This window comes from Hemicordylus capensis, chromosome 4, assembly GCF_027244095.1.
Source record: "Hemicordylus capensis ecotype Gifberg chromosome 4, rHemCap1.1.pri, whole genome shotgun sequence".
Lineage (NCBI taxonomy): Eukaryota > Metazoa > Chordata > Lepidosauria > Squamata > Cordylidae > Hemicordylus > Hemicordylus capensis.
The window spans coordinates 237,744,859-237,761,970 of record NC_069660.1 but is presented as its reverse complement, the minus strand read 5'-3'; the positions used below and the strand labels follow the sequence as shown (position 1 = coordinate 237,761,970).

The 17,112-nt window shown below is 41.3% G+C and overlaps 1 protein-coding gene across 15 annotated transcripts in view; it reads right to left on the bottom strand.

Moving 5' to 3' along the window:
* PIEZO2 (piezo type mechanosensitive ion channel component 2) overlaps positions 1 to 17,112 on the bottom strand; it is a 469,614-nt gene that overhangs the window by 220,394 nt on the left and 232,108 nt on the right. For all 15 annotated transcript variants that reach the window (XM_053247271.1, XM_053247279.1, XM_053247278.1 and 12 more), the window contains one exon: positions 11,715 to 11,928. In XM_053247271.1, the coding sequence (XP_053103246.1) occupies positions 11,715 to 11,928 (214 nt within the window). The remainder of the gene's footprint in view (positions 1 to 11,714; positions 11,929 to 17,112) is intronic.

Below are 17,112 nucleotides of genomic sequence, written 5' to 3'. Positions count from 1 at the left end.
TGTGAAATGTTAAATGTGACTATGGAAAATTGAAAGCAGTGTTATGCACAAGATTCCTAAAATAAGTATTGAAGACATAGCAACTATAACAATTCAACATATTTTATTTCAGTCTTCATATAAGTGAAGTCAGGGTAAATCCAATTAACACAAATGAAGCATTCTTGCTTAGCACTCTATGTATTGTAAAAACAGTTGGTGCAAGACTGAAAAGCTTGAAAAGCTCCTAATTCATATGTCTGCCTCATGCTGAGTTGGGCCCAACTCAACTTGGAGCTAGCTTCCCATCCCTTGTCACTTCCCTGCCTTCCTCAAGCAAAATTGGCCTTAACTTGGGAAATGGGGTAAGAGGCAGTGAGGAAGGTTCACACACTGGTAAGGTCTTGTAGAACCTTTGCTCATCTGGAAATGAGGATTAGAGCTCTATTTCCTTCTCAGGGATCATAGGATATGTAAGTTTTTAAGATAAGTCTTTTTCTTTCTTTCTTTTTTTGCTTGGCTGGGTGCTTTATCCTTTTGGGCTTTTCTAGTGTTCCTCTGAATGCTTTAAAAGCCAGCCAGTCAATCATCAGATTTTATTAGTCCATTGATCATATCAACAGTCAAAATAAAACAACAAAAACCACCCATGGTCCCAGAATAGGTATCAGTCAGCTCCCACTAGTACAAGTCTTGATCACAGATCACTTGCAGATGAAGAGTCCCATTTGAAACTTTATCGACCTAGAGGCTATAGGGGAAATTCTGGGTCCTCTGCAGTGTTCATGGTTCATCTTTTACAGTGCAGATCTTTTATACCCACCCCAGAAATAACAGCACAAGCCAACAGACAATTAACAAAATTCAAAGTTCTGGTTTTGGAAACCCCAAATTTCCTTAAAGGTGTGGTTTCAAAACTATATGAGTATAAACCACACATTTAACTTCTTACCTAGCCTTAAAGTGTTTTGGGGAAATGACTTCCAACAGGAAATTAAACATCAGGAATGGCTGAACATATGGAAATGCCAGCCAGTTACTTCCTCCTCGGCCCAAATTAAGGAGAACTTTTAAAAAATTTCCCATCAATAGTACCTAACTCCAGTAAAATTAGCTTACATCCATAAAGAATGTTTTCCACTTTGCTGGAGTGGGTGTGTGAGATGAAGGGAACCTATTTTCATCTTTGGTGGTCCTGTCCCAGGGTCTTACACTTTCAGACAGAGGTATTCACAGAGATGAATAAAATTACAAATCAGAAAATAAGATTATGTCCCCAGCTGGCGTGAGTAAATATATTTTCTAGGATCAATTCAGATGTGTCATCAAAAACATTACTAGTATTCATGGTAACCGCTGCCAGGTTAGCTATAGCCAAGCACTGAAAAAATCAAAACATGTTGATGAAAATCTGGTACACAAACTTATGGCATTTCACAATTTCAGAAAGGTTAACCCATATTATTTGTTCCAGTGCAAACCAGACTACAAATAATTCTTTTTATATAATTTGGTCAGATTTTATTTTTTATACCAATAGGGAGAATTATGGTTGTTTTCCTGCCCCAGACACCATTAGAGTGTGGATGGACTGTGGAATTGGGATCCGTTTGTATGATATTCGCTGTCTGTGTTTGGATCAATTTTGCTCTCATTGAAAAATTTTGTTCTAATAAAGTCTTTTAAAAATTTCTTTTTAAAGAGTCCCATTTATACAAGAAGCAAGTAAGCACTCCTTATATCTACTGGGATAATGTAATCAGCTATAAACCAAGTTCCCCCTTGTCCCTGAATAAAATCTACAATAAAATAGAACATGAAGCAGGAATTCAATCTCTTTGGGGACAACAAGATACCTTTAAAAGGGCCTTTATGATACTTTGACTTGGGTCAGTGTTCCATAGGCATGTGCATTAATCGGTTTTTTTCTATTCCATTTGTACCCAAATCAAATCACCCCCGATTTGTTTTGGGTCCAAATCTGGCCAGCTAGCACAGGGGTGATTTGTTTTGTTCACAAATTTCCCGAAACAGGTAGATTTTCGTACAAGTCATTTTGTACCCAAATTGATTCACACAGACAGCAGGCACAGGCAGTGATTCTCTTAGCAGCAGGAAGGGGGAGAGAAAAAAATTCTCTTTTCCTCAATCAGGAAACTAAGAACAAAAAGCAGAGGATCCACTCCAAGCAGCAGGCAGGCAAGGCAAAGCAAAGCTCCTCTGATGCTCGCTCGCTCTCTCTCCTCCCACAAGGCAGAAAGGTGGCTGGCTGCCTCCTTAAGTACATTTGAAAATCCCTCTTTCCAACTCCCCACTCCCTTGTCCCTTCTTTGACCCTTCCCCTAGCCAATGCAGTGTCAGTCACCCCTGGCAACACAAGATCTGATTTGATTGGAAACGTGCCAGTCTGGAACCGGGGGGGGGGGGGGGGATTGCCAGCCAGTCGTTGCACACGGTAAGTCACCAATCTGAAGCTTGGGAGGACAGGATTTATTTTTTTAAAAATCCTGACACAAAATGGAGACAGCGGGAGAGATTTCCACAAAATTGAGGTCTGAATCTACACATTTTTCAGGTCTGAAATCTGGGTGATTTGTTTTGGACTCAGATCTGGCCAGCTAGCACAGGGGTGATCTGTGTTGTTCACAAATCACCCCAAACAGGTACTGGTAGATAGGATAAAAATAAACATTTACCCCTCTCTGAGCTCCTCGGAGGAACAGCGGGATATAAATGTTAAATAATTTTTTAAAAACAAAGAGGGCAACTGGGGAGTTAATGATATGTGAAAAGCCGAAGTATAACAAGAGCATTATTTGATAAACATTTCTGCTCTTCAAAATGATGAAAACCCAATTTATCACAAGGAAGATGTACATAGAATAGACCATGAAGAAGAAGAAAATAAGTGTATGAAGAATGCATGAATTATAATTGTCAGCCAAAGGGATTGAACTAGAGAACAGATGTTACCAAAGTGCAGCATAGAAACTCCTCAACTGCAGACATTAATCTCATTGGGTCAATGCTTTTGTTCACTGCAAAATATAATGCCCATAATCTATGGACAAACAAACAAACAAACAAGATACACCAGTACATGGGACACATGAGATTTAAAATGCTCATCGTAACTTCCACACAATATAAACTTTAAAGATTTTGTATAGTATGGTATGGGATGATGGCTTTAGAAATTAGGCTCCATGCACACACACTTTTGCCTTGGTCTTTCAGTTGGACATTGGGGTGGGGAAGAATGCATCCAGGCAGACATTTAACCAAATTTCCTGTGAATTGGGACCATGGTGGAGGAATTGAGTGTTTTTGCCTGTTCTTCCACGTTTGCATCCATGGGACCCCAGTCCAGCTATGATTGACTAAGAAAAACAAAGCCTGGTAAAAATAATAATGCTTTAAATGTCTATGATGAAGTCTGATGTATGAATAGGAATCCTACGCAGTTGTTACTGACTGAAGAAAAGTTAAACCCCTCAGAGCTACTGATGCTTTAAACATCACATATAGCCTGGTCCTTAGTTCAAGATGTTCACAGCCATCTTGAACCATTTTGAGAATACATTCTGCAAAGGCAGAATGTCTATCAGCATTGCATGCCAACTGCCTGTTCTCTTTAAGGCCTACATTTTACTTCACAAAGTGTCCAATAATTCAGTAATGATAATTTAGAAAATGTTAAAAAGGGAAAGTTGTCAAAAATATGTGGCTGTTATTGTCAGGTTCCAACATCCATAGTAGTGTTATACTAAGCTTTTATGGATGGAGAAGACAACAATACTTCGTTTGCCCAATTTGTGCATTGTGTTTCCATTTCATAATAAAATTTATTCATTGTCCCAGCCAAGAACAACTGTTCCTTGTATAAGACACAAATAATTAAATGTGTATTGTTTCCCTCTCTTTTAATTATAGCTTGACAATATTAAGAGGATTGCTTTCCATCACATCAAGTTTAAGTACCTCGGCATCCTACAACAACCCCTCTTCCTTTCAGAATTTCCACTTGCTTCTCATTATGTTGGCAGTGCTGCTGCTCTTCTGTCAATAGCTTTTTAAAAAAGGTTCCACAAACCAGAAAGCCAAATTCTATAAGTTTTTCAAAACCAGAATTACGCAAATGTTATTTGATCTAATAACTTAAACAACTTTGATTAAATAAAAATCCCATTATTTTAACTAAAAGTCAGAGCTTTAGAGAATCTTGAAAATGTCTAAGTTACTATGACGCAAAGCATATTCTGCAATTTAAATTATCACAGCTGTGTAGTCAACAGTTGCCAATAGCGTGCCAGCCATTTGTTGGCTGTTAATAGCAGTAGATTTCATGCTTGCTTTATGTTGAGAGAATAAGCCTTGACTGTAGGATTATACAGGAATACAATCCTCTTGCACATCTGTCTGGAAACCCACTTCTATCATAATCTTTACAAGAACAGCAAAGTAGGGATGTGCACAAAACAGATTTTGTCTTTCAAGCTGAAATGAAACACAGATGACCAAAAGGTTTTGTTGAAACAGTGGCTCAACCAGTTGTTTTGAGGAAACAAAACTCAAAACGTTTCAGTGTTCCAGCCATAGGAAAACTAAAAACGCCCCACTGTTCCCCATGGGTAGTTCCTAGGGACACCAAAGTGGGTTGTGTGGTAGGGCATGATGGGTGCTACCTACTAACCCAACCGAAAAAAGAAATGGGCAAGCGAGCAATTTTTAATAATTTTTTTACCTTTCCATAAAATGGGGAAAGGTAAAAAAAAATTAGAAATCGCCAGCTTGTCCATTTCTTTTGTGGGTTGGGTTAGTAGGTAGCATCCATCATGCCCTATCACACAACCTACTTTGGTGTCCCTAGGAACTACCCATGGGGAACAATGAGATGTTTCAAATTTCCCATTGCTCCCTATGACTGGAACAAGCTGCACTAACAGAGTGCATGCACACAAATTTTGCATTCCTATTTGCAATGCATTTTGCAAACTTACCTTGAAAAACACTGTAGAAACACACAGTAAACGGGAATCTGCCCCTCCCAACACAGAACACACATTTCAAACACAGTCCAAAAATGGCCAAACAAGAATCACTTAACCAGAATCCAATGCCAGCCACAATGCTTATGCTGCAATAACATCATTGGCACAAGTTGCTCTCTTGCACACAATTATGACTCCTTACTTTCTAGCATTACAACAGCTGCCACAGCAACACTCTTAGCAGCAAGCTTAGCCATAAACTCAGATAGAGCAACTTCAGCAACTTTGTTTGTTATTTCTCTGTGTAAACTGCCCTGAGCCATTTTTGGAAGGGCGGTATAGAAATCAAATCATCATCATCATCATCATCATCATCATCATCATCATCATCATCAACCTTACAATGCAGATTGCAGAGCAGACCAGTGTTCCCCCTAACAATGATTCCCAGATGTTGACTACAGCTCCCTTTATCCCCAAGCAAAAGCCTTGCAAGGAGCCTCAGTTGCCAGAAGTCTTGCAGGGAGAAGGAGGCTTTAACATCTGCTTCCAAGAGACAGCTGCTGCCCAGTGGTGAGAGCCTGTGTGGTTGCTTACCAGCCTGTGTGCCCCTAACATGAGGGGCTGTGGCTGTTGCCCTGTGGGTGAGTCTGTGTGGGATCAGGGCCAGAGGGAGTGAGTCAGCAGTTCTTGAGGATCATATGCCCAGATTAGCCATCTTTCTGGGCTTATAAAAGGGCTGTTGCTTAGCTGAGCTGACGGACTTGGTCTCACGTTTGGTGTTGGAGTCTCCCAGGCTTGTGGTGCTGGGGGACTTCAATGTCCACTTTAGGACCACTTTGTCTGGGGCGGCTCAGGAGTTCATAGCGGCCATGACAACTACAGGTCTATCGCAAAGGGTATCAGGACTGATGCACATTGCAGGTCACACGCTTAATCTGGTCTTTCACTCTGAACAGGGTGGTGTTCTGTGAGTGGGCACTCCTGTGATTTCCTCATTGTCTTGGATGGACCACCATTTGGTTAAGGTTGGACTCACAATCACACTCCACCTTCACAGGGGTGAAGAATGGTCTGCCTGAGAAGGTTATTGGATCCAATAGGGTTCCAAGAAGCCTTGAAGGGATTTAGTGTTGGCTATGCTGGTGATCGTCTTGATGCCCTGGTGGAGAAGTGGAACAGCAAGCTCACCAGGACAGTAGACATGATCGCACCTAAGTGTCCTCTCCGACCCGCTTCAGAATTGGCCCCTTGGTATACGAAAAAACTACGATGGCTGAAGCGGTGAGGTAGACGACTGGAGCGCAAGTGGAGTAAGACTTGACTCGAATCTGACAAATTACAACATAGAGCACATTTGAAGATCTATGCTCTGGCAATATGGGCGGCAAAGAAGTGATTCTTTTCAGCCTGTATTGCATCTGCAAGTTCACGTCTGGTGTTGTTGTTCAGGGTTGTGATAGGGCTAGTGAGTGGCCCTCCTCCCTCGAATCAGAATTTGGGACCATCTATTACCCACTGTGATGTGTTTAATGATTTTTTTAATGGATAAAATCTCTCATATATGGGACGACTTGGATTTAGACCCCACAATTACTGCAGTGCCTGAATCGTAGGTGTCCAGTGACTCCTCTTATGTGGTTAGGCTGGATCAGTTTCAGTTTGTGACTCGTGAGGATGTGGACAAGCTGCTTGGAGCGATGTGGCCTACCACCTGTTCTCTTGACCCTTGCCTGATATGGCTAATACTATCTGGCAGGGAGGCTGTTGTAGAAGGCCTAGTAGAGATCTTAAATGCTTCTCTGGGGGAGGGCAGGATGCCTCTTTGCCTTAAGGAGGCAATTATTAGACCACTTCTAAAGATGCCTGCCTTGGATACCACAGAGTTGAGCAACTATAGGCCTGTCTCCAACCTTCTGTGGCTAGGCAAGGTAATTAAGAGGGACGTGGCCTCCCAACAATAGACAGTCTTGGAGGAATCTGATCATCTAGACCTGTTTCAGACCAGCTTTCGGGTGGGCTATGGGGTGGAAACTGCCTTGGTCGGCCTGATGGATGATCTCCACAATTAAAAATTGACAGAGGAGGTGTGAGTCTGTTGGTCCTTTTGGACCTCTTGGCTGCTTTTGATACTATCAACCATAGTATCCGTCTGGAGCATCTGAGGGGGTTGGGGGTGGGAAGCACTTCTTTGCAGTGGTTCCACTCTTATGTCTTGGGCAGATTCCAGATGGTGTCCCTCAGGGACTGCTGTTCTTCAAAAACTGAACTTTGGTATGGTGTCCCTCAGGGCTCCATATTGTCTCCGATGTTCTTTAACATAAACCGCCTTGGGATTGGTGGTATATAAATTTAACAATAAATAAAATAAATAAAATCTACATGAAACCGCTGGGAGAGATCATCAGGAGATTTGGTGCAGGGTGTTATCAGTATGCTGATGACACCCAAATCTTTTTCTCCATGTCAACATCATCAGGAGAAGGCATAACCTCCCTAAATGCCTGCCTGGAGGCAGTGATGGGCTGGATGAGAGGTAACAGGCTGAGGCTGAATCCAGATAAGATGGAGGTACTTCTTGTGTGGGATTGGGACTCGGGAGATGATTTTGATCTGCCAGTTCAAGAATGGAATCACACTTCCCCAGAAGGAACAGGTATGCAGTCTGAAGGTGCTTCTGGACACAATCCTCTCCCTGGTGTCCCAGGTTGAGGCAGTGGCCAGAGGTGCTTTTTATCAGCTTCGGCTGATTCGCCAGTTGCATCCATTTCTTCAGATAAATGACCTCAGAACAGTAGTACATCTGCTGGTCACCTCCAGACTTGATTACTGCAAAGCGCTCTATGTGGGGCTGCCTTTGTACGTAGTCCGGAAACTGTAGTTAGTCTAGAATGTGGCAGCCAGGTTGGTCTCTGGGTTATTGCGGAGAGATCATATCATTCCTACATTAAAAGATCTACACTGGCTGCCGATAAGTTTCCGGGCAAAGTACAAGGTTTTGGTTATAACCTATAAATCCCTAAAAAGCTTAGGCCCTGGGCATTTAAGAGAATGCCTTCTTTGCTATGAACCACACCGCCCATTGAGATCATCTGGAGAGGTTCGTATGCAGTTGCCACTAGCTCATCTGGTGGCTAATCAGGGATGGGCCTTCTCCATTGCTGCCCCAAGGCTTTGGAACACACTTCCTGCTGAAATAAGAGCCTCCCCATCTCTTACAACTTTTTAAAAGGCAGTCAAGATGCATTCGTTTACCCAGGTTTTTAATTAGATATTGTTTTAATTGTGTTTTAATAGTTTTAATATTTTATATTTTAATTGTTTTAATCTTTTTATTGGTTGTTTTTATTGTTTTGTTGTAAACCGCCCAGAGAACTTGCATTTTGGGTGGTATAAAAATGTGCCAAATAAATAAAAATAAACTAATATCATCTGGGAATCCCTGTTAGAGAGAACACTGGAGCAGACCAGAGCTGTGAGTGAAGCACAAGTTAGTCTCAAGGCCAGACATGGAGCTCATCACAGCAATAACCAAGAAATATTACAGAATCACACACAGCTGCCACTGTCCACTGTCCATTTCTCACAACAACACTATCTCACAAACAAACCAAATCACAATTCAAGGAAGGAAAGCACCCAAGTTCTGCCTTTGTCAGTCTGAGATCCATCAAAATCAAACAGTTATATCTGCAATAGCACAGCATATTATACTCAGTGCTTAGAAAACCACAAAATCAAATCTTCCTTCCTTCTCTCCTAATATATCCTCTTCAAGAGAGGCACACTATAAGGACTCTCTCTGCCTCTCAATCTTTTTGAATACATTTTGAAACTCCCTCCTTTTGGGTTCTTCCCTCTCCCCAGCAACTGGGGGCACAGATGCCCATAACAACACTTGCTTTGAATGGTAGCACACCAACCAAGAAGCAAGGCGATAGCAAGCCAATCATAAGGTAGTACCAGAAAACCAACCAGCAAGAGGAAAACAGCCCTCAAAATGTGAAAATGTTTCGAATCAAAACAGGGTTGTTTTGTTCTAGGCTCAAAACAGGCCCTTTATTTAAATGGTGTTTTGTTTCAATCTCAGAACACTCAAAATGGCCCGTTTTGTCTAAACATCTTGCACATCCCTACTGCAGAGTAAAATCTCGGGACATTTCCATACAAAAGCAAGAGGCATTCTGGATGTTTTCTAGAAACAAGCAGCTAAAAGTTTGAAAACTGTTTGGAATAGAGAAATTCAAAAAATAAATTTAAGCTTTAACAAAGTACAGTATCAGCCTCACTATTTTATTAATCCCCCTACTTTTCTCTTTTGCAAACATAAGATAGCCCAAGCCATATGCTGCTCTGTTAGGCACCATTCTTTCATGATGTTTTCTTATAGGTTCTCATCAGTAAGCCAATTAAGCAACAGCAGCCTCTTTCATGCAGCAAACTAGAAATATATGAAATATTTTTGTAATCATGCTACACTTTTCTAAAGAATCATTGTTTTCCAGCATTTCCACTAAACAAAAGTGTTTTCTTGTATACAGAAATCTGTCAACTTAATTTTACATTGTTGATCTACAGCCGATTCAAAGGTTTATATTACACATTCCGAATATAAATTTTAAAAGTCCTGTATCAAAAGGTCTATAATCCTGGTGGGGGTGGTGTCTGAAAAAACCACAAGCAGCTTTTTCCAGAACTATCCCATTGATTTTAATGGGAATGAAACAGAGTAATATGATTGCAGTTTGCAGCCAAAGGATTAAATCTTAATTTCAATTGCTCTGTACTATTTAAGAGTCACATGTTCCTTTGTCATACTCACACATACTGAACAAGAATTTTCTGGGGTAGGGAACTGTTGGCATGAACAAATAACTAAACAGAAAACTGTATGTATTTGCAATGCTAAATAATAATGTAAATGATCATGACTCCATTTATGAGTAAATTTCAAGAATATTTTCATAGCCAAAAGTATATATTTCCATGTTTACATTATATGATATATAGAAATATATGTTTATAACCTTGTCTTATGGCTTGACCTTAGTAAATATATTTTATTGCTTTGTTACAATAGCTGAAAGTACTCTGAAATTATTGGAGGGAAACTCTCTCAAGCAACCACATTTATCAAGTTAGAAAGTATTTGGACTTTTGTTTTTTTTCTTTCCACATTTTGATAGGAAAAACTGTGTCTAATTAAAAATTCAAAATTTTGAACATAATTCAATATTTTGAAGAAATTTGCATGATACAACTAATCTTTATAGACACTCTGTCATAACGCCCCCCCCACACCAGCTAACTAGATACAAGAAAGCTTAATAGCATAGCTGTTGCTTCCAAGTAGCTGAGTGATTTACGAACATTTACTATGATCTCTTGTATAAACCAGATTAGTACTTTTAAAAAGCTTTGTTAAAAGTGTAAAAAATTAGAAACAATGGATGAAATTCTCCTGCCCCTGCAACCAATGGAAAGAATTCACTGAAATCTTTTTTTTAAAAAATATGTGAAATAAAAACAACTGACAATGATCTGTTTAAGAATACCAAGCTATTCTCTGTACTATCCATCTAAAACAACTTTTTTACTCTGACCTGTAGATGGCAGAAGGGAACCTACTTATTTCAAACACCATCTCCAATTCACAAAAGAAACACATCTACATGTTTATCCCTCTTCAGAATACAACTGGCAATCCCACAATACAAAAATGGTCCTATTGAAACAGAACTGTCAACAAATGTAAACATATAAAAATAAATTTTAAAACAGTATGAAGAGAATGTGTCCAATCTTTCTTGCAAAAAAACCCCCAAACCCAAACTGAAATATATTCTTCTTCTACTACTACAACGACAACAACGACGAATATTTATATCCTGCTCTTCCACCAAAGTTCTCAAAGCAGTTTACATAGAAAAATAAATAATACATAAATAAGATGGCCCCTTGTTACCAAAGGGCTCACAATCTAAAAAGAAAAATAAGGTAGACACCAGCAACAGCCACTGGATGGATGCTGTGTTGGGGTTGGATAGGGTCAGTTGCTCTTCCTCTGCTAAATATAAGAGAATTACCACTTTAAAAGGTGTCTCTTAGTTCAGCAGGGGGGTTCTTATTTCCCATCATCTTATATATCATTGTTTGTATGACTGCACATTGATCAGATGAAATTCCATGTCTTTTGACAATATACTAATGTGAAGATAGACATAATAGATTGGATCCAAACTTACTGCTCTGCTCACTGTAACTCCTTCCATGTTATTACAGAGTGGTAACTTTTATAATTGATAGACTAATTATATTTATATTGAAGAGCAGACAGAAATTGAATGAATGAAAGAAAAAGAGAGCATATCTGATTATGTTAATGTCAATTATTTTCTGACAATTGTGTACAATACTTAGAAATACTTAGCACATTGTTCTACAGCTTAGTAATGAATCAGGGGCATATTACTGAATATACGGTGCCTTGACCTGACACTGGACTAAGATGCAACACATCATCTTTTAGGCTTTTCCCTTTCTCCCCTACTTAGGCCTATAACAGTTGTTTCTCTTCTGACTCAAGACTTGCTTCTACCTAATAAAAGATCATAATTGCAATTCATCCTGTGAATCTATTATTATCTAGAGATACAAAAATAATCATTTTAAATCTTTTTTTTAAATATAGAAGTACAAAAAACAAAAAGGTGTGTCCAATGTACCAAAGATGTAAAGATTTACCTGGCATAAAAATCATCTGGTGGAATTATTTCCTGAAAGTACTGCAGCTGATATAGGTAAAGTCCAATTAAATGCCCTGCGCTGAATATAGCCATTAATACACAGAGACAGCTGAATATCAGTGGATCAAGTGCTCGACAACAGGACCACCAAGTACACAATCCCAAGAATAGAAAGAAATACACAGCTGAAGTCAGCGATGGCAACATCATTCCTATAAAAGAATACGAAAATGAGGCATAGTTAGCAAATAATGTACTCATGATACTTCTGTTACACAGAATCAAAATAAAATGGTTAAACATTAATCTGTTTGAAAATTCAGATATTTCTTTTTAACTGAAACCAGGAATCAGCATTCCTTTTAAATGAAATTATTTTTTCTACTTTTATTGTAGTTTGCAGAGAATTAATAAGTAGCGTAACAAACTACACTTGGAAAATATATTTCATTCACTCTTTAAAAGGTTTCAACTTTCATAATTCCATCCTAAACACCGTGCAATTTAAAAACAAACTGAGGGCATTTCCCCATCTACAGTTCTTCAAAAAATGGGGTGCATTCCAGTCACACCTTTTTTGTGGTGGGGGGGCATGATTTCAGCTGAAACTGTGGACACACATGATAGCCACATTCTAAGCCTTCAGGTATTATTCTCTCTTTTTCTTTTTGTCTGTGTTCCGAGTTGCTGTGGAGCAGTGCAAAAGCAACCCGAGGATCAAGGTGTTGTGACCTGCCCACGAACAATACGTGCTGGAGTGGACAATGCAGAGAAGCTTGCCCAACAGTACCACTGACAAGGAGAAGACAGTGGTAGGTTAGAAAAGGAGTGGAAAATTGTGGAGGGGGCCTAGGCAGCGTGAAGCATTGCCAGCGTGAAGCAGGGAACCAATCTCAGAAGGATCAGGAAGGCTCTTGTGAGATTGTCAATGCTGTACTAGGCTATTTAAATCAGAGGCAATGTATGCCAAGGGGGAGAAGGTGAAAGCAGGCAGAACAACAGTCTTGGCTCCCAGAGGAACAAGGACCAATCATCCTGGGGAGAGGAGGACCAGGGTGAAGAGAAACTCCGGCTTATACCATATTGGGGAGCTGAGGGAAGGAGGTAGAGGAAAGAGCAGGCAGGCCCTGCTGAGTGGGGGAGAGTGACTTCTTTTCAAGGAATAAATACACAAACATGAATATATGAGCATGCCTGCTACCCACTTATCCTAGAGGGGGGTGGAAACAGAAATAAAGTGGTGCCACAAATTCCGTACTATAATGCATCAGGGGAGGGGTTGCTCCAACAGGGCACCCAGGATCTGCAGTCTCAATGCTCTTTGCAGGCCTATAAAGCCTCAGCCTCAGCTGAGCAATTCATTTATAGAAGTAGCAGCAGTGACAGACTCCTGGTGCCTTTCCTTCCCTGACTGAGCATGAGCATACATTTTGGTTTTGTCACTGACATTTGAATTGGTTTGCACTGATAATTTTAGCAACCATTTAGTTTTAGATCTCCCATTTGTTTTTGTTTTTTTCTTGTGGGAGGTGGGGGTTTTTTCATGATGACTGTCCTTTTTTTTACCCCCACTCACAATGAATATTTAAGATATACCCACCATCTGCTGCTCCCTAGACAAGCTGCAAACATTCATTAAAAGTAAATACTTGTCAAACAGTAATTTCACATGGTCAAAGTCAGACTTATATTGGCTCAAAAAAACCAACCACCAAAGTCTTGGTTCAGAATTTGTTTGGTAACTGACAAACAGAAAGGAAGAACAAAATCAGATTCTGTGGTGATCTGTATCAAACGAACACTTACCACCAGCTGACCCATGCAAAATAACATCCAGCATTTTAACCTTCACCTAGAGTCATGATTTTCTGCACATGAAGAACTTCCGACTCCTAAGTAGTCCCATTGGTCACATTAGATGCCCCTCAACCTTCCAGGCCACAGAACCAACAATAATTTAATGTATCACTTCAGGGAAGTAAAGTGGTGACCTTTGCATCCCAAATGTGGCACCCTGTGAGACTGCACAGCTCACTGAGAATGTGAGTTCTTGACTAAGAAAAATGAACAGTTCAAATCTCACACTAGTGAGGATTCAGACTTGAACACTTCATTTCTCAGGATTTCTGCTGAAAGTACTGACTTAAAAGCAATCTTTACAGGTCTCGGAGCTGGTCAAGTGCTTTCTACAGGCCAGTCTCCCATAAGCATCACATCTTTTGCTTGGTTTCTTGTCAGCTGTCCTTGGGCACACACAATACCAATGTCTTCTATCCATCCATTGCCACAGATGACAATGGTATCTTCTGTGAATGTGGTTGCATCTCTAGTGGCATGTTTGGCTTGTTGTGTCCATAGTGCCTACATAGGGCAACTCCTTGCTCAGGAAAGCCTCTGCCAGCTATACACTAGGAAAAAATTTATCCCCCACCACAATCCACTGAGGGCAGGTTCAGATGAGCACAACCTTGCACACAAAATCAGCAGGGTCAAGGCAAAAATGCATCTGCCCTGACCTCACTGGTAAATGTAATGATGCACTCTTGGCACATCCTTTAATCAAGTAGGAGGGATGTTATTGTCCCCCTAAACATGCTCCAACAAGATTTAGGAGTGCATGTAGAAGGGTGATTCACCTGAAGTGGCCCCAAGTGTGGTTGCATGGCTGTACTCATTGCTGTACAACTTGCAGGCCTACTTGTCTTCATTGCAGTCCTTCAGCTTGCTTCTCAAGGTAAACATCTCCTGTCAGTGGGTAAGGTGTTTCTCCATCACAGCACCATTATATTTTCAAGATGTACTTTGGTTTGCTTGGCAGGTGTTGTCAGAAGGGACAGTGCCTCAGAAGGGACACTGCTCATCTACTGTTAGGTCAGACCCAAGAATGTAGCACTGCTGTAGTTGCTGCACAAAGAAGGTCCAGATACCTCTAATGCAGTGATTCTCAAAGTTGGGTCCCCATATGTTATTGGACTTCAACTCCCATAATCCCCAACCAAAGGCCACTGAGGCTGGGGATTATGGGAGTTGAAGTCCAATAACACCTGAGGACCCAAGTTTGAGAATCCCTGCTCTAATGGTTGCCAGCTTGGAAATCACTTCCTTCCTGTCATGTGGGTTTGTTATCAAACCTTAAATTAATTGTGATATCCTCAGATCATCTTAGCTGCATTGTGTTAAAGAAGTAAGAAGGCCCCAAATGTGCTTCCCACAGTCCCCGCAGTGCTTCATGATTGGTATGAAACACATCAGCCAAGATTAGCAGGTCAAGATATGCTTTCAGTTCTGTTAGGTCAAGATGCTTCCATTGGAATACAGGAAGCTGCTGGCTACTGTTGGTCCATCTAGAGGAGCACTGTCTACTCTGGCAGTGGCTCCCCAGTAGTGTTCCCTCTAACAGGGACTCCCAAGTGTTGTTGAACACAACTCCCAGAATCCCCAGCTACAATGGCTTTTGCTTGGGGATTGTGGGAGTTGTAGTCAACAACATCTGGGAATCACTGTTAGAGAGAACACTGCCCAGGTCTCCAGGCAGTGTTTTGATTCCTTCCCCAGGGTTCATGAGAGTCCTGCCCCTGCCATTTTGTGTGTCTCAGATTGCAGGGGACTTCACTCACTGCCTCCTCCTGCCAAACTAAACTCTTCTTGGTCTGGCCTTTCACCTAGACTCCACTTCTCATTTCATCACTGACCTGTGCATCACTAAATGCCTTTATTTTACCCACATATCTCTTCAAAGCCCTGCCAATTCATTCTCCATTTCCTGTCTCCACCCCCATCCTTGCTTGATGAACCTCCTTGCCCAGTCCCATTTTGGTGTTTCCTGAGCCTAGCTCTTCATATCCCAAGGCAGTTTCAGATACCAAAAGCCCCACCTCACTGCCATTATTCATACTGGCTGTCGGAAAGTCACACCAGCATCTGAAGGCCCTTGCTATTGCCTGGCTTCCTCTCATTGCTTGACTCTGATCAGGTCTTGACTTGCTCCAGTGTGTCAGGACTCTGCACCACTCCATCTCTCGACGTTGCTTCCTCATAAGAACATAAGAACAGCCCTGCTGGATCATCTAGTCCAGCATCCTGTTTCACACAGTGGCCCACCAGATTCCTCCTTTCTGAGTGAGTCAAGCAGAGGGCATGGCATGTGGGACAGATGGTGTACCTATGGTGTATGCATTGGGCAAGTGATGGACTGGTAGTAACCACCTTTTGCCATTTTTGCTTGTCATGTAACCATAGAAATACATTGTCTCAGTACCTTCACTGGTACCGAGTGCCAGATATCCCACTGCTACATATTCTCTACTTGGAACTGAGTTCCAACACACAGAGGCCTTTTTGGGAGGCGGGCTGAATCTGACTAGGAGAAATGGGAAAAGACTTGAGATGTACTGTGGATGGTTGATTCATTGATGCCAGGCTAACTGGAACTGAAATGTGGTTGCTGCTAGGGATGTGCAAAACGTTTCGGGCACAGAACGATCTGTGAATGAAACGACTAATTTCGGGTGATTCAGAGCCGAACCGAATCACCCCCGACGATTCCCGAAAAATATCGGACCTGAAACGAATCAACCCTGTTTTGGGTCCGAATTTTTCGGGTGTTTCAGGTCTCCTTTTTGTGCCCCAGAAAAGTGCCAGCCTTGTCTTCTTCTTCCCCCTCCGTTTTCAGTTTGATGTCTCTTTGAATTTCCCGCCTTTTAGCCTCCATTGATTTCAATGCAGAAATTGCTTTCCTGTCACTTTAATTGAAAAAGTCCTGGGGCCAAAAGAGTGGGGTGGTAGTGTCCAATGGGTGGAGGCTACCACCCCAATTACAGAGTGATTGGGCAGAGGGCTGATTTTTGGTGAATTTCTGAAGTTTAAGTGTTTTTAAGGTTTCCCCCCTTTAGGTATAATCGCTTCACGTTGGGGGGAAAGGGGTGGCCTAGAGTGGGGTGGGCTTGGTGGTGGTGCGGGGTAGGGGCAAGGAAGCTACCTGAATTTTTTCAAAAGATTTAGGCAGAGGGCTGATTTTTGGTGATTTTATTTGTTGGAGTTTTGTTGCTTCTGAGGGGTTCTGAGTGTGGATTCTGTGATAGCAAATGAGATTTTCAATGACACACCATGAATCCACTCTCATCTGCTATCATAGAATCTAAACCTTAAAGACATGTGAACTTCAACAATTAACCAAAAATCAGCCCTCTGCCCAAATCCTTTGAAAAAATTCAGGTAGCTTCCTTGCCCCTACCCGGCACTACCACCAACCCCACACCGCTCTAGGCTGCCCCTTTCCCCCCGACGTGAAGCGATACACCCTCCATTCTACCTAATGGGGGGAAACCTTAAAAACGCGTAAACTTCAGAAATTCACCAAAAATCAGCCCTCTGCCCAATAACTCTGCAATTGGGGT